Below are 24,183 nucleotides of genomic sequence, written 5' to 3'. Positions count from 1 at the left end.
AATCTCATCAGGAAGCACACCCACAGACACATTCAGTAGCACTGTTTAATCTGAGTACTCTGTGGTCTTATCCAGTTGACCTATAAAATTAATCATAACTGTCTATTAAGATGATCATGTGGTTTTTGTCCTTTTTTCTATTAATATGGTATATTACATTGATTGATGATTTTCATATGTTGAACCAAGCTTGCATTTCTGGGTTAAATCTCACCCAGTCATGGTGAATAATCCTTTTTATATGTTGCTAGATTCAGTTTACCAGTATTCTGTTGAGAATTTTTGCCTCTCTATATAAGACAGTTTTCTTGTGATCTTTGTCTTTTCTGTAGTTTTCTTGTGGTCTTTGTCTGGTTTTGGTATCACAGTAATACTGGCTTCACAGAATAATTTAAAAAGTGATCCCTCCTTTGTATTTTTTCGGAAGAGTTTATGAAGGATTAATGTTAATTCTTTAAATATTTGATAGAATTCATCACTGAAGTCATTTTGTCCTGGGCTTTTCTTTCTAGAAAGTTTGTGATTACTAATTCAATATGTTTATTTGTTACAGGTTTATTCAAATTTTGTGTTCTCCCTTGTTTTGTTACTTTGCATTTTTCTAAGAATCTGTCCATTTCACCTAGGTTATCTAATTTGTTGGCATATAATTATTCATAGTATTCCCGTATAATCCTTTTTATTCCTATAAGGTTGGTAGTAATGTCCCTTCCTTCATTTTTTATTTTAGTAATTTGTTCAAGTCCTCTTTTGTTTTTCCTTTGTCAGTCTAGCTAAAGGTTTGTCAATTTTATTAATTATTTAAAAGAACTAACTTTGGTTTAGGTAATTTTATCTAGTGTTTTTATATTCTTTATTTCATTTATTTCTACTCTAATATTTATTGCTTCTATCCTTTTGCTTTCTTTGAGCTTAGTTTGCTCTTCCCCTATTTACTTAAGTTGAAAAGTTATTGATCTGAAATTTTTTTCTTTCTTAATATAGGCATTTACAGATACACATTTCTCTCTATGCTAAATTCCATAAGTTTTGGAATGTTGTGTTTTAGTTTCATTAATCCAAAGCATTTAAAAACTTTTCTGTGATTTTTTGTTTTAAAACATTGTTTTTGTTTGTTTGTTTTAGGAATGTGTTGCTTAATTTTTATATATTAGTGAATTCTTAAAATTTCCTTCTATTATTGATTTCTAATTTCATTCTGTTGTGGTTGGAGATGATACTTTATGTGAATTCAGTTCTTTTAAATTATCAAGGCTCATTTTATATTTAACCTAAGATCTAACCTGGAGAATGTTTCATGTACACATGAGAAGAATATGTGTTCTGTTGCTGTTTGATGGAGTGTTCTATAGATCTTGGTTACATGTTATTCATGTAACCAAGTGGCTTATGATGTTATTCAAGTCTTTGCTTTCACTGTTAATCTTTTGTCTAGTTATTCTATTAGTTGGCTTATGATGTTATTCAAGTCTTTGCTTTCACTGTTAATCTTTTGTCTAGTTATTCTATTATTGAAAGTGGAGTATTGAAGTCCAAAAAGATTATTGTTGAATTGTCTATTTCTCTCTTTAATCCTGTCAGGTGTTGCTTCATGTATTTTGGTACTCTGTTTTTAGGTGCATATGTGTTTATAGGTATAATTTCTTAATGAATTGACCCTTTTATTTTCATAAAATGTCCTTTGTCTCTAATAACAATTTTGTCTTATATTTTGTCTGATATTAGTATAACTATTCCAGCTGTCTTCTGATTACTGTTTGGATGACATCTTATTTTCCATCTTTTTACTTTCAACTTAGTTGTGTCTTGAATCTTGTGCGTCTCTTACAGATTGCATATAGTTGCATTTTTTTTAAAAAGAAAATCTATTTTCCAGTACCTGTGTTTTAATTGGAGTGTTTATCCATTTACATTCAGTGTAATCACTATTAAAGTAGACTCTATGCCTGCTATTTTGCTATATTTTTTTATATGTCTTATGACTTTTTTGTTTCTATCTTCCTCCATTCTTGCTTTCTTTTGTGTCAAATATTTTCAAGTGTGTCATTTTAATTTCCTTGTCATTTCTGTTACTATGTATTTTTGAGTTATATCCTTAGTGGTTTCCCTGAGGATTACTATTAACATCTTAAATTGTAGCAATCTAATTCAGATTAGTACCAATTTCAATTCAATAGCATGCAAAAACTTTACTCCTGTATAACTCTGTTTTCTCTCCCCTTCTTTGTGCTGTTTTCACACAAAGTACATCTTTATACACTGTGTGCCTGTCAACATAGATTCTATTACTTAGTGTAGTTGTCTTTTAAATTAGATAGGAGAAAAAAGTTACAAACAAATACTACTTATTCTGTCTTTTATGTTCACCTAGTGCTATGGGCTAAGTGTATCCCCCAAAGGTTCATGTATTGAAATTTAACCCCTCCTGTAACAATGTTAATAGCGTAGGAAATCCTATTATGGTAATTGAGAGGTGGGGCCTTCAAGAGGTGGGGCCTTCAAGAGGTGAGGACTGTACCCTTGTGAGTGGATTGATTTATCCATGCAGTAATGGGTTGATGGTGTAATGGGTGTCAATGGGCATGGTTCTGATGGCTTTAAAAGGAGAGCAAGGGAGGTGGTTATCTCTCTCTTGCTCAGCCATTAACCATGTGACATTCTGGGTTGCTGCAGAGAGTTGCCACCAAGGACAGGGTTCTCGCCAGATGGAGTAATGGGTTGATGGTGTAATGGGTGTCAATGGGCATGGTTCTGATGGCTTTAAAAGGAGAGCAAGGGAAGTGGTTATCTCTCTCTTGCTCAGCCATTCACCATGTGACATTCTGGGTTGCTGCAGAGAGTTGCCACCAAGGACAGGGTTCTCGCCAGATGTGTTCCCTGGACTTTGAACTTTTCAGTCTTCAGAACTGTAAGAAATAAATTTTACTTCTTTATAAATTACCCAGTTTCAGAAATGGAGTGATACATCTATGTAGTTACCTTTACTAGTGCTTACTTTTGTGTGTGTGGATTTAAACTACTGTCTAGTGTCCTCTAATTTTATGCTGAAGGACTCTATTTAGTATTTCCTGTAGGGCAGGTGTCAGGTTCATTTATTGGTTTCTCATTTATTTTCTTCAGAAAGGAGACTATATAACCATAGGAGTAATTATGAAAATCATTAGGAATGCCTGATAAAATAATAAAACAATAATTACTCTTTGCTACAAATGTATTTCACATTCTTTGGAAATTATGTAGTTCTTTAATTTTGAACAAGTTTTAAAGTTTCTCTTATTTTTAACTTAAGAAAAAGTTATTTTCTGTAAGAGCAATGGAAAAAACCCTTCCTGAATGTAGCAATACTAATGATTAGATTACGAAGAACACTTTGTCTTAAATTATGAAATAAATTCTTACTGAAATCAAATCCGGATCTGTAAACTATGATGTTTGTTTAAAAAACTGAATAAATAATGGAAAGTTTAGATAATGGCACAGAACGTAATTCTTGAATATTGAGTGGTAAGATTGTCTTTCATAACTTCTTTCAAAGTGTTTTATACATATTAATTTATACCTCGCACATGTTTATCTGTAGATCATTTATCCACAAATGTCTGCCAGTCAATTATTTATCCCAGAAATAGGAGATGGTATTAAAGATACAACTAGTGAAGTCTGGAATCATAGTTTTCTAGCAGAAGCAAATATTATTTCCCTTTGAATAGCCTCGGGATTTTAGAAAGAGCTGGTAGGTATTTACCTACTACTATGTGTACTTACCCATGGACAAAGAAGAATCTAAAATAGACAGGGGAAGCATGTTGAATGGCCTTGTATCGTACCAACAAGTCCATTTGCAGTGTGAGGTAATCCCACATTATTTCTGATCTTGCTCATAACAGACACTCACATTTCCTTAGCCAGGTCGGCAGGGAGTGTAAGTCCACTCCTTCAGGTCACTGAAGAACTGATTGCTGTCATAACACATCTGTTGGTAACTTTGAGACCAGAATTCATCATAGATCCTGCTCGAGAATAGAATTTTACCAAAGCCTTTCTGAGAAGTTTCTTCTTAGCCTGACTCATCAGGAAGTTTTCTTAGAAACTTAGCGGCTTTCTGTGAGGTCTGGCCACCAGTGAACTACCTTCCTGTTCAGGCAGAATATTTTCCTTTAGCCAACTAAAGAAATCCCTTCTATGAAGAGTCCTCCTGCTGAGCCTTTGGAGGAGGAAGTGTCTAGTTAAGTGCCCTCCATAAGGAGAAGCTGGTATGGATTTAGTTTATTTCTTAACTCTGAGGAACCCATTTTGAAAATTGTCAACCAAAGCAGAGTAACAAAACAATTATCATAAGCTGTTTGTGGATTCCACCTGTAGTTTTCAGGGCTTGAACTCAAGGTTTTGCTGTCTTGGATGTGACACATTTAAATAGAAAAGAGTAAAATTACCTATTTTGAGTAATCTTCACACTTTATGAAAATCAGTTCTGAAGCTAACCCAATGTGATTTTTCAGGGGAAGTCTTAGTTATGGAGGAGCTGTTTTTCTAAGGGTCTCTCCATCTGGCAGGTTACATGACGTCTCCTTTATTTCCTTCTTCCACTAGGTGGCAGGACTTTTAAGCAATGTTGCAAATGTGTCCCAGAGAAGTTAGAATTTTCAACGTTTGACTCAGGTCAAGAGGTTTAACTTTCTTATCTCTCTGGGTCACCGTGATTACCTTGCCCACATTCCTTCTCATAATGCAGTTTGTCTTTTCAGGAAAACAATGCACTAAGAATGAGTTTTTACTTTTGACATCATGTCCTAATTGCAGATATGATTTTAATCACAAATCTTTCACTGAAACATCTGTGGTTTCTTGTTTTCAGGAGAAGAGAGGGGTATACTGTAGACACTGGAATGACAAAAGATAGAACCTTTAATTTCCATCTAAAATGGCAAGGGAGAAAGATGAACTGTTGGTGCTGGTGGGAGAGGGTTGGAGGGTTTGGACCTGAATAGAAACATAAAAAGAAGTAAAAAGAATGCATTAAGGTGTGGCAAATACTACAAATCTAGGAGAAAGTCAATTGCTTCCTTGAATTCAGATCTTATGGCTCACTGGGTCCAAATTATGTTTTGCTAAATTTTCATCACATAATATTGGCCTCTTTGGCTCTAGATTCAATGTGAATGGCATTTGGGATGATCCTGGCTAATTGAAAAATTAGTCAAGATGCTTTTAAAATCATGTCATCAAATACAAGTGGAAAATATTTTCCCAGCTATCTGAAAATAAACTGGGGACAAATGAAAAGGTCAAATTGCCATAAACCCTTTTGGGTTTGGTTATGGACAGTTGTGAATAGCATCACACACTCTCAGATAACTGGAGCTTGAGTTACATGAAATAAGCCCTTGAAATTAAGTTGGTGGGTGGTCTTTAGTTTGTTACTCTGGCACTTGGGTACCAGTACTTGATATTCATGATTAAATCCAAGGAAGAAAATGCTTGAAATTACAACCTCCTTTTGTGTTTGGAGAAGAATCTAGTTTCAGCCAAGCTTCATTTAACCAACATGTTCTAACCTTTCTTAATGGAGAAGAGGTAGAATTCCAAGTACTATTAAATGTTTACCTTTGGTTCACTTGCTGTAGAATGTGACAGGTTTGCAGATGTATTTTCATTACAAAAACAGAGTCCGTTTCTCTCTCTCAATACAAAATCTCACAGAAGTCTACATAGTGCAGATGCAGCTTCTGGAACAGTACAGCACAGATACACCCCAAATTGATTGTATATCATCCATTGTCTCCTTGGCCACTCCTGTGAATGTCTGGCTTTCAGACACAGGTGCTCTTATTTATAAACACCTCCTATGAAGACAGTCAAAGGTGCAGGGTGCACCTGTCAGGGTGAGTGATGAACAAGTAAATGGGTGGGATGGTGATGAGACGTAACCTGAGCTGTTCTAATCCCTGGGAGCAGGACACCTGGAAGCTCCTTCTGCCTCTTCCCTCTCACATCCCCTGGTTTTGCCAGATATAGGAAGGTGGAGAGAAGTAAGTGGTGTGTTTATGTGGATGGGGGAAACACAGGACGAGGGGTTGTTTGGGGAGTTTAATCCCAGACAGGAAACTTCAGAAAGTCTGTCCTGCCTCTTCCCTCTCACATCCCCTGGTTTTGCCAGATATAGGAAGGTGGAGAGAAGTAAGTGGTGTGTTTATGTGGATGGGGGGAACACAGGACGAGGGGTTGTTTGGGGAGTTTAATCCCAGACAGGAAACTTCAGAAAGTCTGTCGTGGCTGTAAACAAAGGTACCTGGGATGATTCTTTGATTTTCCCTTCGGTGGCCTTTATACTCTAGGCATGCCTCTGACCCTGCCAGCCACGCTTCTTCCTGTCTTTTGCCTCTTGAAACTCTCTGGGTGGAAGCCAGCACTGCTAGGAGATATTATTTGAAAAGAACGAGTGTGAAGACTTCTCAGTCTGTTGACTTTTGAAACATTGGCGAATCTTCATAAGGGAGATGTACATCGGTTTAGTAACTTGTAACAAAAGAATATTCTTTTCTCCCTTATTTTGAATTTATTTTAGTACCCACCCACCAAATCCAATAGTTTGTGCTTGACAGTTTAAATAAAGTGTTACAATTACATGACTCCGTATGCACTTTGTCTTCAGAAAGAAAATTTAACTTAGATACCATTAATAAGCTAAATCTTTTCTAGGAGACAAAGCACTGATATTTTGTAGAGAAAAGGCTTTGGGATTAGACACATTTTGTTTAAATTTCTGTTTTAATATTTATTATATATGTGACTTTGGACAGGTTATTAAACTTCTTCGTACCTTGTATTTCTTTTCTTTTTTCCCCATTTACTGCTTCATCCTTTTTATTTTTATTTTTTTGCCATATATTTCACAAATGCATGGTTATACATGTTATCTTATTTTTTCTTTGAAGTCACTTGTATTAAAAAATTATAATAGAAAAAAATCTTTATGCATATATTCACTTTTTTTTAAATTTAATTTTTGAATTGAAACATAATTGATTATACATATTTATGGGGTAGAATTTACTATCAGTATTTGTGTACAGTATGTGAGGATCATATCAATTTTATTAGCAGGTTCATCATCACAAATTGTAATTATTTGTGTCCCTTACCCAGTTACTCCCTATTTCCCCTCTCCACCCCCCTTTCCCAGCTCTAGTAACTATACATCTGTTTGCTCCTGAAAGTTCAACTTTTATTGTGGTCTGTCTTAGCTCCCACTTATGGGTGAGGACATGTGGTATTTCTCTTTCTGTGCCTGGCTTATTCACTTAACATAATTTTCTCTAAGCTCATCCATGTTGCTGCGAATGGCAGAATTTCATTCTTTTTTATGTCTGGGTAGAATTGTATTGTGTATATATACCACATTTTCCTTATCCAGTTTTCCATCAATGGGCATTTAGGTTGGCTCCATATCTTGGCTATGGTAAACAGAGCTGTGGTGAACATGCGAGTACTGGTATCCCTTTGACATGATGATTTCCATTCCTTTGGGTATACACCCAGAAGTGGGATTGCTGTTCCTTGGTTTTCTACCTCTGTAAAAGGAGATATTAATATCTCTCTTTTGGTGTTGTGATGATTAGATGAGCCAATGAATATTAAACATAGCATTTGTTCAGATGCAAAGTGTGGGCTCAATGCATGCTAGCTCCTTCCATCCACAATCAATGGTGGAATCTATTTCAAAATAAGAATTAACTATAAAGCCATGCTTCCAAAATATTATATTCTTGGTCAATTTTTAATCACTGTAGAAAAAGATTCCCTAGATGCATTTGAGCTTTCTGCTGATTGCACTCTTTCCTGGAAGAAACCCTGGGTAGAGAAAATAGCAGTTAAAGACAATATTTGGGGAATGGGAGACAGGTAAAAACCTGAGTGGTGCTCTAATCAGGAAAATTTTTTTTTCCAGTTATAGAACTCTTTTTCCCCCCTTTAATACCCATCTCAAGAGATATAAGCATGTGCCTTTCTCCATACGAGACAGACATTTTTGAAGATATTGATGTACTCCTGTTAGTTTGATAGAAGTCTAATTTCAGGGATAGTAAAATCAGAATATTAAAGCTGGAAGAGACAACTCTTATTACTGAAAGGGTACGTTGGAGGACCCAGAAGGAGTTTGAGAAGCCACAGATGACACACAGTGAGCTCATGGCAGAACAGGGATTAAAATCCATGTGTCTTTATGGAATCGAGCTAAGTGTCCATCAACAGATAAATAGATAAGGAAAATGTGGTGTATATACAATGAAATGCTATTCAGCCTTAAAAAGAATGAAATTTTGTCATTTGCAGCAACATGGATGGAATTGGAGAATATTATGCAAAGTGAAATTAGTCAGGCACAGAAAGACAACTATGACATATATTCCAAATTTAGAACCTAATACAGTCAAACTCAAAGAAAAAGAGAGAAGAATGGTGTTTACAGAGGCTGGGAAGGGTGAGGAATGGGGAGATGATGGTCAGAGGATATAGAATCTCAGACAGGACGGTTTTGTTTTGTTTTGTTTTGTTTTTTACTTTGAGACATATTGCACACTGTCAGGAGCATAGTAATTAATAATGTATTGTACATTTGAAAATTGCTAAAAGAATAAATTTCAAATGTTCTCACCACAAAAAACTATAAGTATTTGAGGTGATAGTTATGTTCATTAGCTTTATTTAGTTATTCTACATTGTAATCATAAATCATAACATCACTCTGAACCTCATAAATATATAGAACTGTAATTTGTCAATTTACAATTCAAAAAATAAAAATAACCACCCCCCCACATTATGCACCTTAAAAAAAATCCAAGTTTCTTGATTTTTTTATTCAAAGCTCTATATTTCAGAAAGGGTGTTTTCATCACAAGTTCTTTTGTTGTTGTTTTTTGTGTCTCTCAGTTGCTGCTCGTGGTGACTAGAAAAACAAAAGCCAACATTAGGAAGGTGGGCTTTTTCACTTGTCTTCAAATGATCCTCTACCGATTTGGAAGGGAGGAAGCAGTTGGATTCAGGTGGGAATAAAGGAAAGAATTGAGAATGGCTTTCAAGGCTGGAATTCCCACAGAAATTTCTTCTTAAGGCAAATACTGGAATACTGAATATTGAGTTTTTTATTTTTTTTCTCTACCAGCTAATGATAAGCACAGACTGACTGATTTGGGGAATAATTAATTAAAATAATTTATGGGAAATCAGGAGATATTTTTTAAAGATAGCTAAGGAAATATCTCGTATATGGATTTGTTTTGATTATTTCATGAAGATAAATCTTAGTGAGATTCCTCAGGCTTTACGACTATGAATTAAAATTTAACCAACCATCTCTGGCCCAAATCTGCTCTCTCACCTGTGTTCTGCCTCTTGTTCCAGGAGTAGCGTTTGCTGCCAAGCGTACAGATGGGACATCTGCATCAAGGACTGGAAAGGAGAATTTTGCCCTGAGTTTGAAGGTGTTATTCTGCCTCTTGTTCCAGGAGTAGCGTTTGCTGCCAAGCATACCGATGGGACATCTGCATCAAGGACTGGAAAGGAGAATTTTGCCCTGAGTTTGAAGGTGTTATTTTTCCCATGGTTTGATTGGCCTGGCATTCTTTGCCTGGCAGTTTTTCCCTTTCCTTTGCAAGGAAGGGGAAAGACGAGGAGCATTCGTTGCTGACGAAGTCAGGAGGGCGCTGAAGCTGCCTGGCTTTATTACTTTTGGCAGATGAATGGTGTGATGTGGTTTTACTTCCTATTTGCAGAGCCTTTCTAGAAACCTGGGCTCTGTTGTTCTTCAGCGAGTCCGCCTTGTTGGCTTATATATATTTAAAAAGAGAGCGAGTCCAAAAGAAGGAAAGGAATTTTAAAAAGCAGATTCTTGAAGAGAACAGAGGACTCCACATAAACGAAGTGGAATCAGAAGGGACAGAGCAGAAGACGGTGGTCGCCTTGCACAGGTTGCCCACCTCTCCACAGCAGACTTGGTAGAGTTTGCATGCATCTCTCTTATAGCTCAATGTAGACAATAGTAATAATAGTAGTAATATCAGCAACAATTACAAATGACGTGTGTGTGGTACTTCCCAGTTGTCTGCACACGCCATTTCATTTAAAGAAGGAAGTTATGGAACACAAAACAAACATGTTGTGTATTCACATTAAAACCTCCAGAGCTTGGACCTCAGGACCATGAGCCAGTTTGGCACAAGGAGGAGATAGTGGGGCTGGCATCTGGTATATGGTTTTGAGCTCAGCTCAGTCGATAAACCCCTGAATAAGGCAGAGGCCCTTATGCCTCAGTTTTTTTCATCTTTAATAAAATAAAACTATATTAGATAATCTCTAAGAATCCTCCCAGATCTAATATTCTAATTCTATGAGCTGTTTCCCTGTATGGGGATATTTCCACTTAAACAAGGCACCATTTGAATGTTGAAAGGCTAACTCTGCTCTTTGAGGAAGTCCCTTATTGCAGGCAGCAGTTTATTCAGAGGTTTACACTTGGTTTATAAAATCATTGTCTTTTCAAGCATTCAGCTAGCTAAAAAAATTACTGCTTTCATCACCACTATTTCTATTTTGAAATGGAAAATTCTCCCTGAAAAGATTTAAATGGGTGTGTGTATTGCACGTATTGTGTAACTACCCCACAGTGTAAAAAGTCTAACCATAACAGGAATCACTTACTACATGCTGTAAGCCAAGTCTTCTTGAATGTAATTCTAAGCCAGGAACATATTCAATCTGCACACATACATACGTGTTATTGCTTAAAAAGAAGTTTCTGTATGGCCAGGCAAATGCAGGAAAATGAAGAGTGGGTGAGCAGAAGGGGAAGGACAAATTAGTTGTGTTTCAGCAATGATCGGGGGCGTGTGCGTGTGTGTGCGTGCGTGTGTGTGTGTGGAAAGATGGCAATGACCAAAAGAACAAGTGTATTCAAGGAGTTAATAAATGAAATGATAGGAATCTTGCTTCTTTAACGCAGCTTTATTCTTCTACACACTTGTTTGTTTTACACATACCTTAAAAGGAGTTATTAAAACCAACGAAGCAAACTTCTAGTGGCAAGGGAGAGAGGAAAAAATCCAGTGAGAATTTTTTTTTAGTAGAATATCAGTTTCTGATCTTTGGGTTTCTAGACGTATTTTGCCTTATTTTCATGAAAGATTTGTAGCTTATCATCAAAAGTTATGTCTTTTTCCCATGCCCACTATGTGCTTTTGATTTATTTTAGTAGCTTTTTATTATTCATTTTATTTATTTTTTTGTGTGGCTGGCCAGTATGGGGATCCAAACCTTTGACCTTGGTGTTATAACACCACTCTAACCAATTTATTATTCATTTTAAGGATCCTGTTTCATAAGCAAACCTTTCTAAAATAAACTTTTCATTTTGAAGTAGTTTTAGAGTTATAGAAAAGTTGCAAGGATAGTACAGAGAGTTCCTAATTGACCCTCACCTTGTTTCTCCAGTGTCAACATCCACATTACCATGGTACATTTGTCGAAACTAAGAAACTTTTGATATATTGCTATTAGCTAAACTTCAGACTTTGCACAGGTTTTACCTGTTTTTCCATTTATGTTCTTCTTCTCTTCCAGGATCCAGTCCAGAATCCTGCATTTCATTATCCCACTATTTTATGTAGGCAAACAGAAGGATCTGGGGGAAGACTCACAAATGGTTTGGAGAGGTCTTGCCTTCTCTCTGGATTTTCCATGCTGTCCTCGAGGTAGTGTTGCATGTGACTAGCTGGACTCCACTTTTCTGTCCAAGTGCTGATTGCCCCCAGGATGGATTTGGCTGCTCCTCCGCCACAGTGCCATATGCAAACCGTTATTGGTGCACTCGTGGAGCTGTACTGCAATCTGACTCCCAGGTCATGGAAGTCATTTGCATTCAAGCTACATCTGGGGCAGAGAAGAAACACCTCAGAGGCAGGCAATGTAGTTGGTGTCACATAGCTTTGGTGGTATTGGGTAAAGGAGCCTTGAGGCCTTTGTTTATAGCAAGACGAGCTATAAGCTCCACGAAGTGAGGGATTGTGTCTGTTTTGGTCACTACTGTCTTTCCAGGCCCACTTGGTGCCTAGCCCATAGTAGGCTGTCAATAAGTATTTGTTGAATGAACGAATGTGTGAAAAGGTGAGATGCTGCAGAGCTGTAGGAACACCAGCAGAGACAGGGAACACCACAGTTGGCAAAGGAAAGGCCTTTGGCCCTCTCAGTCCCCACCCAGGCGGCCTTGGCAGTGATGGGAAGGAATGCTCTCCAGTGGGGCAGCTTGGGGTTCTTCAGCTGTTCTTAGTTGGAAGCCTCACTTCACCACATCACACCTGGCTGTATTTCAAAGATTAATGAACAGCATCTTGTCAGGTTTAATATATTGCTTTTGGGGAGTTTACCTTGACGGTGTAATCATAAATTCCCTGAGCTGCGAATTACACCTTAAGGACTTAAATGAAGTTCTAGTGAGAACTAAAGAAACAGGAATCACTGTAAAATGTAAAAAGTGCCAGTTTTGAGAGAAAACTGTAAATTTTCTAGGACATTAGGTTTCAAAAGAAGGATTACACACAGACTAAACAAAGTAGAAGTCATAAAAATTTAAAGACACCACAAAACATAACAAAAATAAGATCCTTTTTAGTTATGACAGAATTCTAAAAGGAAACTTACACCAAATTATGCCACCCAAGCAGAGCCATTAATTAACCTAATGAGAAAATATGTTCCATTTCCATGGCCAAAGCATGCCAGGAAGCCCTTGACATTTTAAAATGAGAAAGAAAAAAGAAGGAAGGAAGGAAAGAAAGAACGAGAAAAAGAAAGCAGGCGATCACACCATTTTAAAAAGATGTAAATGTTAACTTATCAGTTGAGGAGCTCTGAGGTGTTTTTGATAATATTCCCAGTATTGCCCTAGGGAAATTTTTGCGATTGTTGCATAAATAAAAGGTGGATTACAGAAGCAGTACTGGGAAAAAGAAGTTGAAGTAACCATCGGGAAACTAAGGATGAGAATTTTAAGTATAAGCTTAGCTCCTGACCTTTGGGCAGAACTTCACGAGATGAACATGAGCAATAAGGAAAGATAAAGCAAGGACCTCCCTGTCCCCTGTCCCCCTGAAGCCATATTGACCTGAACAAAGGCTAAAGCAAAGCATGGAGATATAAAAATTTGTATTCGGAAAGAAAACTGTGACAACAAAAATTCCTTTACTGGGTATGACATTAAATGTCAATCCTCTTTTCTGTTTTTAGAATTCTGGGTATGGCATTCTATTTCCTAGTAATTCTATTGGTTCCATGAGCAACGTTGCTTAAGTTACAGTCAAAGTTGTTTCCTCTCTGGATTGTCATTCTTCTATCCTCCTTCTTCCTGACCCCCGCCAACACCCCAAATCTCTCTGCCTGCTCTTTGTGAGCCCTGAAGCTAGTTGTGAGCTCAGAGAGATGCCTGGGCAATTCACTGATGCTTTCTTTTTTCCTCCTGAGAAATGGAGATAATAGTATTTCCCATATAGTTCACAGAAGTTATTTCAAGGATTAGTGAGGTCATACGGGCAGAGCGCTTTGAGGTCCTCAGATGAAAAGGGCTATAGCAGTCTAACATGTTATTAGTCAGCGTTATTCAAATTGCTGTACAGCCTTGTATTAGCATAGTTATAGTCGAAAAAGTATTAGTCAGGGGGTTTATGTATTTCTCCCCAAGATTACTTTTAAAACTGAAATTGCAAAGTGGTCCAAGTTGTGAAAGTTGAAACCAGAGGAGGCACGAAGGCTCTAGGCCTGGTTCACAGACATCCCAGGTGGTGTTATGTGGCCTGGACAGGCTCCAGGTTCTCCCTTCTCTGGTGATCTGTGGGGTAACCTGCCCTTTTGCACTTTCAGAGGTGATAGACAGTTAACAGCGTTCTGGCAGTTCTGGAAATTTTGCTTCTAGGTCTGAGGTCAGAGACGTTTTTCCAGCCTATGCTGGGAAGATAGTCTGATTCTTACTAGCTTTATTGATCCTGCCAATCATGTTAGGAGGTTGGTTATCCATCTGACTTACTTCATTTGAGTAGAAGAAATTGACTCCTGAGTCCACCATTTTTCTGTGCGAGATAACCCTGAGCTTCCTATGTGTCTTCCTTCAGAGAGAACCACGAAGCCACTGGAAGTGCTCAAAGCTGTGCCTAGACTTCAAGAACGCCAGTGCTCCTTGGCCTGGTATCCATACCTGGGCACTAAGAGCCCAGCTTTCAGGGTTTTGGAATTACCCAGAGATCATATTATTAAACCAAATCTTTAAATGAAGGTTGAAGGGATTAATCTTTTTCAATGTCAAAAAATGCTGAGGATTTTTATTTGGAAGTTTTACCTTGATGATGAAGATAAAACATTTTGAATGGATTTAAACTTTAAACTCTATGTTTGTGTTAGATACATTGAGCTTTCGGATTCTATAGCTGTTGATTATTAGATCAAAGTTTGGAAACAGTGGCTGAAATTTTTTAATTTGTCTGAGTGAGTGAATCTTGATAGTGCCTTGCTTCTCAAACTTCAGCATCCATTAGTTAGAATCTCCTGGAAGGTGCATTAAAACACAGATTGCTGGGCTTCACCCCTACTTGATCCAGTAGGTCTGAAATGGGGACTGAGAATTTGCATTTGTTAACAAGTTCCCAGTTACAGCTCATGCTGCTGGTCTGGAGACCATTCTTTGAGAACCACTGTGCTAGGATATGGGCTATAGAATCTCAAGTCTAGACCAGACTTTTACCACACAAAGTACAGTCTTGGACCAGGGCATTGACATCAACTAGAAGCTTGTCAGAAATGCAACCTTAGGCCCCAGTCCAGACCTCCTGTATCCGAATCTGCATTTCACAAGATACCCAGGTGATTAGTATGGACATTAAAGTTTGAGAAGCCCCACTCTAGAGGCCCATGTATGTTTGTTGTTATCCAGCACCCTGTGAGGTGTGTGGATTCTCAGAATGGAGAGTTACCTGGGCCACGTAACTTTCGGTTTGAATACAGCTTTGACTGAATGTGGCCAAGGACCCCCTGAGGATAAGCTTAGCACAGTGTACTCTAGGGTTTTATCATCTCTCACTTATGTCTCATCAAAGAGTGAATGAGACCCATAAAAATAGACAATTAACAAAATTAAATGGCTTAAGAACACTGGCAAGCTTGCTTTTACCACAAGAACTAAAAGCACAAGGAAAGTCTCTAGCACTTCTGTAATCATGAATGGTGTGACTCCTTTTGAGCCAGAATCCCATGAACCTGATGGAGCCCGGGGTGTCCACGTTTTGGCCCCATTGTGCAATTCTATACAGCAGAAATATCCATGCTGCTCTTGGAGGGCTGGCTACAGCTCTCCGTATGTAGAGGCAGGTGTTCAACATCAAATAACACTGCCCTGGACCTGAGCAACCCAGAGAAAAATGTAAATTAAACTTAAACAGTTATGATAAGAACCAGTCGACCACCCGTCCACCCCTTCCCTACTCATTCTGCCCCAGCCCCCATCTCCACCTCCCATCATTGCTCACAGAGCTGAAACTCCTGGGAGTGTCTTTAGAATTGCAAATACTGTTTTAAAAAAATAGACTCCAAAATCTCAGAAACCAAGACCCTGGACATAAAAGACTTCACCTGGAAGGGTCCATCAAGATATATAGTCAAGGACAGGGTTTGAAGACTACAGTTTACTAAATGTGTAGATTTTTCTACTGAATCAAACATTTGGTGTGTCTTTCATTGTTTTGCCTCATTGTAGAAAGTCATTCATTCAACAAGTGTATACTCAGTGCTGGGATCTATGGGGAAATACAAAAATGAAGCTCCTTGGAGGAGAAATAGGTGTGAACATTAAGTAAAAAGCTGGAGTGCAAGGTTAAGAGAGTTCAGGACCAGATGTCTTGGTCACCAGGAAACCCTGTGCAGAACAGGATGCCAGTCTTTGAGGTGTAGGACATGCGTGTCTCAGGAGTGTCAGGCAGAAAGTGATTGGGGTTGTGGCTGTACTGTCTGTTGATGCCACTCCATTTCAGTTTCTGATGGACACTGAAAGCCCTTATTTGGATCAGTGATCATACACCAAGGGAGTTGTGGACTGGAGGGAGAGCCTTGGAACCAAAGCAGTTGGTATAATGGGTATGGACTGCTGTTAGTGGCTTTAAACCACCCAGGGACTTTCCCATGCACTTAAAATGAAACTCAAACTCCTTATCAGTCCCACAAGACCTTGCACAATTGTCTGTCATCTCCAACTTTATTCTTCCCTTTCCTTCCTCCACTTCAGCCATTCCAACATCCTTGACCAGTCTTTTTTTCCCACCACATCTTGGTTTTGTTTCTGCCTGGGATGCCCTTCCTTCCCCAAACTCTTCATATCCTTCTCCTGGGGGTGGGGTTCTATGGTCTTCTTGTTTAAAGTAGCTCTCACACCTACTGTCTGTGTCATTATTCTGTTTACTACCTTCTTAACTGTTCTGTTTATCAATTACTATGCAATAAGTCACTCTATAACTTAGTGGTTTAAAGCAAAAGCAATCATTTGATTATATCTTGCATTTTTTTTGGGATAGGAATTGAGGAAGGCTTGCTTGGGTGGCTTCTGCTCTGCATCTCTCCTGCCATCCTAGTCAGGAGGTGACTGGAGCTGGAACATCCTGGGGCTGGAGTAGCTAGGGCAGGCTGAACATCACTCTCTCTGCACATGATCTCATGGTCTCTACAGGTGGGTTAGTTTTAGCTTCTTCACACCATAGTGGCCTCAGGGTAGTCCAACTGATTGTCTGGTGACTGAAGGCTTCAAGAGCCAAGAGTTCCTGTGAGCAAGGTGGAAGTTTTATCACCTTTTATGACCTAGCCTTGAAAGCCATTCAGCATCATTTCTACCTTTTATTGGCCCAGATTCAAGGGTGGAGGAATAAGACTCCATATCTTGATGGGGTACGATTCTAGAAAAGCATGTGGGATGGGAAATCTTATTGCATCCAACCTCAGAAAATGTGATCTGCCACAATGCCATTTATTACAATATATAAGTACAGTGTTTATTGTTAATTTCTCTACATGTCACCTGCCTTAGAATGTATGCTCCCAGAGGGCTGGAGCCTTGCCTGTCTTGGTTATTCCTATACCACTAGCCCAAAGTGGGGGTGCAATGTTGAATGAATGTCCAAATGCCAGGATAAATTGATGCTTCAACTCAATTATTTCATGGGACTAAAACACATCATTTTTGAAACAGCTTTCTCCCTTGATCCACCCACTTCTCTAAAGGATGTAGCAATAACTACACAGCAACAATAAGAAGTCTCCCCTACCCCGCCTTCAAGTTGACATTTCTCTAATGCTATTCAGTTTCCATTTGAAGACACAAACATTCTGAGACTCTTCCTCTGCTTCTTGGTTTTCTTGCCTTAGAAGCCCATAATCCAGACCCATTTAGAGATACAACCTCTGCTAATAAGTGCCTTCCTTTCCTCCATTCTTCTACCCAGTCTAGTTTTTCCAGCAGTACTCCAAGTTCTCCAATACAGGACAGTGAGTAACACATCAAGGGAATTCTTTGCTACAGACACCTAATTCAATGATTATTGGATGACATTATATCTAGTTAAATAGTGAGACATTTGGCCACTGTTTAGGTTTTCATATAATTTTTCAGGTCTGGGTAAAGAACTATTTTCTGAGCATTTTTGGCTCTTTTTAAGTTTTTTTCCTCAATTAGCTCAACTCTCTACTACACATGTCACAAGTGTTTTGTTAAATTTCTTGGAAAGGCATTTGGGGACAAGTAGAACTGAGGCTGAATAGATCTAGATAAGGTTTTTCAAGTGGACTTTTAACATTCTAGACAGCGATCTCATGAACTGCTCTTAGGGATGCTGTGAAAAATGCACTTTGGGGCTGGTCCCTGGCTCACTCGGGAGAGTGTGGTGCTGATAACACCAAGGCCATGGGTTTGGATCCTATATAGGGATGGCCAGTTTGCTCACTCGCCGAGCGTGGTGCTGACAACACCAAGCCAAGGATTAAGATCCCCTCACCGGTCATCTTTAAAAAAAAAAAAAAATGCACTTTGATGTCTTTGTAAGGAAAATTAATGATGTGCCATCACATGGTGGTTTTCAGAAAAGGATTCCTTACAAATACTAGCATTGCTGTTTTCTTCCATAATGAGCATAGAAGCCAATTGGATCATGAAGTATGTCTGGCAGTATGAAGTACTGATCTCAAGAAGCTACTTATTCCTGTTTTCTTCTGTGGCAATATTCATATATATCTTCTCATTAGAGAATTTAACTTCACAGAAACTTAACTGAGTACATTACGTTTGGAGCAGTATGGCAATGCCATACTGTTATTGGTCCAGGCTAGCTGCCTGCAAATAAACTTTTCTGAATTTGGATATATATATTTTTGCACTGCTTCTACCTCTAGTGAAGTTTCTCACAAACAAAATAGCCAAAAGAAGAGCAGCAATATTGAACTAAAGTTAAATAGGTTGACTAAAGAGATTGACATTAGGCACTTGTGATACTAATGGTGATGATGAGAATATGTTGCTTGGCTGGCCCAGGAGTCCTGTAGGTCTGGATATGAGATATAATAATAGCAGGGGACCTTAACAATGTCCAGGGTGACAAATGATGATGGATTAGTTTAATTAACTAAATGAAAATCTCAACTGGAATCTTAATTGTGACACCAATAAGATTTCACTCTTCTCTTGACTTAGGCCCCAAATAAGCCTTAGGTAAATAACCAAAGTGGATTGGATTTTACCAAAAAATTTGCTTGACCTGGTAGGTACTTTTAGGCACTAAGGTGTTATCTTTTCATGTCTGTATTGTTTCTCTTCCCAGATTCTAAGCATTTGTAGAATGAAGAACATGCCTTATACACCTTTGTCTTTCCAATAGGTCTTAGACTAGTCTTCAATAGTTATTTATCAGTTGATAGTGGATTGTAGTAAGTTTTCTTAATACTCTCCTGTGATGAAATCAGTGTTTGTTTCCTGATCCTAATGTTTGATTTTATTATGTAAATTAAAAGAGAGAAAATGAATAGAAAGGAAACCTCCATTTCTTCCTCTCTCCCTCCCTCTTTTTCTTCCCTCTTCTCTCTCTCTTTCCTTCCTTTTCCTCCCTTCATTTTCCCTCCTTCCTTTCCTTCCTCCTATCTCCCTTGATTTTCTCCCCAAACTCTGGTAATCAAATTTTACTTTCTCCCTTTACATTTATAGTAACTGTGGCACATTGATATGAATGCTTTTTTTGAAATCTAATATTGTAGAGGGGATGGATAATCAATCAGAAAAGCACATTAGTATGAGATTCTGAGTCAAAACGAATCAAAGTGAAATGCTTTAAAACATTCTAAGAAGCCAACAGAAACAAATCAAGTAATTTCTCACCATGAAAAAGGCAATATGGAGGCCAGTCTTCACATAAATCCATGGAGGGCAGGAGGGTGTTGAAAGCAGGTGAAAACTGTGAGTTCATGTCCAGAATGATATCATAGTGCTTTGTGAGATCAGTTCAATAGGTCCTGCATGTGATTGCTTTCTTTGATATTCAGCATGCCTTTGAAAAATGCTGTGGACTTGCTTTTTACCAAAGTTGGTAACATAGTGGGTCTAGCTAGACAATGAGCAGACTTACCAACAAAGCATGACTGCATTGTTGTATATAAAACTCATCATCAGAAATAAATGTTTGAAAACAAGATGAGGATAAATATTATCATTAACTTGGCAGTCTCATTGTGGGAGGCAGCACAAATACCTAGAAATTTGGAATAATTAAGTCATTGTGACCCTAATTAGTTTTTTTTAAAATCGATGAAGAAATTTAAATAAACTTCAAATCCCTCTATCCCTTTTCTCCTTGCCAGAAACAATCAATATTGTCTATTATGCCAGAGATACGAGGCCAGTTTGGTCTGTAAGACTTCTAAAAAATTGTATTTGTATCTATGGAATACTTTTCAAAGCAATTTCACCATATTATCCCATTTGATGTTTAAATGTTGCAGTTATCCTTATGTCATTTTATCAAATATGAAATAAATCACAGATGATGATTTTTTTTTCTGAATGTTGATCTTCCAATGCCTCTTGAGTATGAGACATTAGAAAGACCACTAATCACTGACTACTGAGACCCTGACTCAGTTTCACTGCTGGTCCAAGAACTTGCCACTGTGCCATTACCTTGTCCAAGTTACCTTGGGCCTTAATTTATAAAATTAAAATTAATTCATAGTTTAGCACATGATTTTAAATTCTGAGGTCAAAGGAATGGAAGAATTGCCATATTGGCCCATCCGCCCCAGCATTCTCTTGCTGAGGCACTTTCCCTGGAAGAACATGTGGCTGTCTTTGAAGCCATCCTTAAAATTCAGGTGTATTTCAGATTTAGTCTTCATTTAGGGCTTTTCCTCTTGCACATGTCTTTAGGAGAAAGAGGACAAGATTGTGCTTAATCCTGTAATTTCTTATTCTAACAGTTTGGTGGTCACTTTTGAAAGAGTTTGAATGGTAAACAGAATTGACTAAAATTTTGCTGCCAAAGAGCATTGTGAGTGGAGCATTGGAATAACCGGAGAGGGTATTAGAAATGCAGACTCTCAGGCTCTACTCCATACTTAGAGAATCGTGAGCTGCATTTTAACATGATCCCCAGGTAACTGGTAAGTAAGGACATTGAAGTTTGAGAAGCATTGGCCTAAAAAGACAGAGTATTAATTAAGGTCACTGGGGATTGGGGATCTGGGTCAAACACAGCATTCAAGTTTAAGAAAGCAAACACATCCTTTCAGAGATTCGGTGTTCTTGTGGTTTGGTTGGTGACACCTGCTGTTCAAGGTTTTTGGCACTAGAGGGTAATATTGGGCTGCATAGCTAAGTGAGCAAGTCCTTTCTCCAGAAAACAGATGGACATCTTAAAATGATCTGTTATTAAACTTTTGTTTGGTCTTTCATATTACATTTACTCTAGTTACCAAAAATGACTGACATTCATTTAGCATGAACTACGTGCCAACACTGTGCCAGGCCTCTTACATGAATCACCTTATTTTATCCTCAGAGGTGCTAATATTGCTCCACTTTAAAGATGAAAAAATTAGGGCTTAAGGAGGGCAGGAAATCTGTTTATGGTCACACAACTGAGAAGGGACAATAGGCAATGGAGCATGGATCAGACCAGGTCTGACCGTGAGCCTATGCTCTGATCTTCCATCCTGCGCTGCCTTCTCTTTACTTCTCTTAACAACTCTCCAGGGCAGGCATATTGAAGTAAACAACTGTGACTCCATTAAGCAATTAAAACAGAATAAAGAATTAAATTAAAATTCTGTACATTTTTAATGCACTTTCTTTGTAAGTCGGGAGCACAGTGATTATGTGCAGAGGCTCTCAAGCTACATTGTCCAATACAGAAGCCACTAGCCATATGTCCTGTTGAGAACTTGATATGTGGCTATTGTGACTGAAGAAGTGAATTTTTAAATGGTTTAATTTTAATTAGTTTAACTTTAAGAAGTGATACTTGATTCCATCAGAAAGCTTTTAATTATCTTTAGAACAGCTTGGCTATGTGAATCTACTTTTTTTAGCTATGAATTTTATGCAAACTAAATACAGATCAAGTATTTTTGATGAAAATTTTTATGTGAATTGAGATGTGCTGTAAAAGAATACATAATGGTTTTCAAAGACAGTATAAAAATGTAAAAAATTTTATGAATGGTTTTTGTGTTTATTATGTGTTGAAACAATACTCTTCTGGGTGCATTGAGTTACATGAAATAGATTGTTAAAATTAGTTCACCTGTTTCATTTTTCTTTTTAGATGTGGCAACTAGAAAATTCTAAATGATATGTGTGGCTTACATAATATGAAATTGGACAGTGCTGCTTTAGAGACAGATTGTCTGAGTTCAGATCCTCATTCCATCACTTAATAGCTGTGAGAGGTCTGTGTTCCTCCATCTCTTCATCCATAAAATGGCATGAGTACCTTCCACATGTGATTGTTGAGAAGGTTAAATGAGCTAATATATGGAAATTACTCATTGAGAGACAATTTTCCATGGGCCCTTTGTATTTCTACACATCTTGCAAGCAGAAGCACTGAATGCCTTTGTTCTGAGCTAGCTTTACAAAGATGTTTGTATAGCACACATCTTTGGAAATAGAGATAGCTTCTCCCTCTAATGCAAAGATCAGATAGACTTGACTACTGTCCATTGTAAAAGATTTTGGATCCATAAGTTCAGAGTTCTTCTGTAACTGAACACAATGCCTGTGCAGATATTACCTGGCTCTTTCTGTCACCCTGTGGGAATTAGGGCTCAGGAAACTAGTTACTGGTTATGGCTATTGCTGTGAGTAATAGATTGTCCTTTGTTTCTGACCCAGGACTTTCTTGTCTTCTTCTAGCATCTGTGAAATGTGGCAGCCTAACTCGTTAGCTTCTAAGTAGAGTGAAATTTCAGGCCCTTCGCAGTTCTTGACAGTCATTAGAATAGGTGCCTGGTACACAGCACAATATAAGTGCTAGCTATTATTACTATTACCCCCGCTTATTTCTGTTTAGTTTAGCTGAATCACTACTGTCTTATGCCTATTGTATCCACCTGCACTGAGGAAGACATCTTTTCTCCACTCTTTTTTTGATCTCTAGCATTCCCTTTGACTCTTTTTTATTGCTTATCCCTCATGGTTATTTCGGGCTGCATGTGGTGAAACTGGATATGATTTTCTTTCTCTAAATATTATTTCTTGTTGCTCCAAAATTCTTCTCTTCCAAGAGAATATTATGGAACTAAATATAAAGGCACGTGGTTGCAATCTCATGCTCCAGGTTGCTCTGTCTGTATTTTCTTTAATTGAGAAGAGTCTGACACATGACAAGCATCTGCCCCCATTACTTCTTTCCCCCAATAATTCTGTCTGTATAGTGTTACCTCTTCACTTGTGTACACTCAGAGATGTGCTACACTTGATCACAGTGCATATTTTCCACATATGCATAATAGATTTTGACTACACTATAAAACGATACCCAGTGTTGTAAGAATTTTACTGGTTTTGGTCAAAGGCCAATGTAAAAAAATTTCAGAGCAAATAGTATGTATAGTGTACTATTTGTAATAAGCTACAGGATAAAAAAGGAACAGTTAAAGGGAATATGAAACATTTCAGTATGAATTACATATAAGAGATTATCAAACAAACACAGTACCAAAATGTTTTAATTGAACTGTCAGAATTACTTTTAGCTATAGTTTTTGAAGTAGCCAACATTTTTTTTAAAACAACAACTATTTTTATATTGGCAACTTAAATTTAAATTTAATTAAAATTAATTGGAATTAACATTCAGTTCCTCATTTGCACCAGCCACATTTTAAGTGCTTGATAACCACATGTGGCTAGTGGTTATCATATTGGAGGACAGTGCAGATATAGAACATTTCCATCATCACAGAAGGCTCTCTTGGGCAGCTCTGCCTTAAAAATCACATAAATGTTTGGATCTGATAATAAGTATTGTTCTTTAGTGAGCAGCACTAAATTGGCTTCCATGGCATTTTTGACATAATTCCAGATATGTTTACAACTCTAAGTAACATGATTGGTGTTAGGATAAAGTTGTAGACCTTTATTTCTAAAAATTCAATACACACTGACAACACCAAATGCTGGTAAGGATGTGGAGCAATAGGAACTTTTATTCATTGCTGATGGGAATGCAAAATGGTACAGCCACTTTGGAAGACAATTTGGCAGTTTCTTATAAAACTAAAATACTGTTACCATAGGATCCAGCATTTGTGCTCCTTGTATTTACTCAAAGGAGTTGAAAACTTATGCCCACAAAAAAACCCACACCTCGCATTTATAGCAGCTTTACTCACAATTGCCAAAACTTGGAAGCAACCAAGTTGTCTTTCAGTAGGTGAATGAATAAATAAACTGTGTTACGTTTAGACAGTGGAATATTATTCAGCACTAAGAAGAAATATACTATTAAGCCATGAAATGACATAGAGAAAGCTTAAAGAGATATTACTAAGTGAAAGAAGCCAATCTGAAAAGGCTACACATTGTATAATTCCAACTATATGACATTCTGGTCAAGGCAA

At 37.7% G+C, this 24,183-nt stretch overlaps 1 protein-coding gene across 1 annotated transcript in view; it reads left to right on the top strand.

Moving 5' to 3' along the window:
- The window catches only part of LOC103594690 (anaphase-promoting complex subunit 10-like), a gene marked incomplete at its 5' end in the record, with an annotated part of 243,592 nt that extends 233,563 nt beyond the window's left edge, over nucleotides 1–10,029 (top strand). Inside the window, 3 exons of the mRNA XM_008577933.1 lie at nucleotides 8,935–8,979; nucleotides 9,406–9,485; nucleotides 9,590–10,029. Of these exons, the coding sequence (XP_008576155.1) occupies nucleotides 8,935–8,979; nucleotides 9,406–9,411 (51 nt within the window). The remainder of the gene's footprint in view (nucleotides 1–8,934; nucleotides 8,980–9,405; nucleotides 9,486–9,589) is intronic.
- Nucleotides 10,030–24,183: the final 14,154 nt, after the last annotated feature.

This window comes from Galeopterus variegatus, unplaced genomic scaffold, assembly GCF_000696425.1.
Source record: "Galeopterus variegatus unplaced genomic scaffold, G_variegatus-3.0.2 Scaffold1606, whole genome shotgun sequence".
NCBI classification, from domain to species: domain Eukaryota; kingdom Metazoa; phylum Chordata; class Mammalia; order Dermoptera; family Cynocephalidae; genus Galeopterus; species Galeopterus variegatus.
This window is presented reverse-complemented; position numbering and strand designations above follow the sequence as displayed.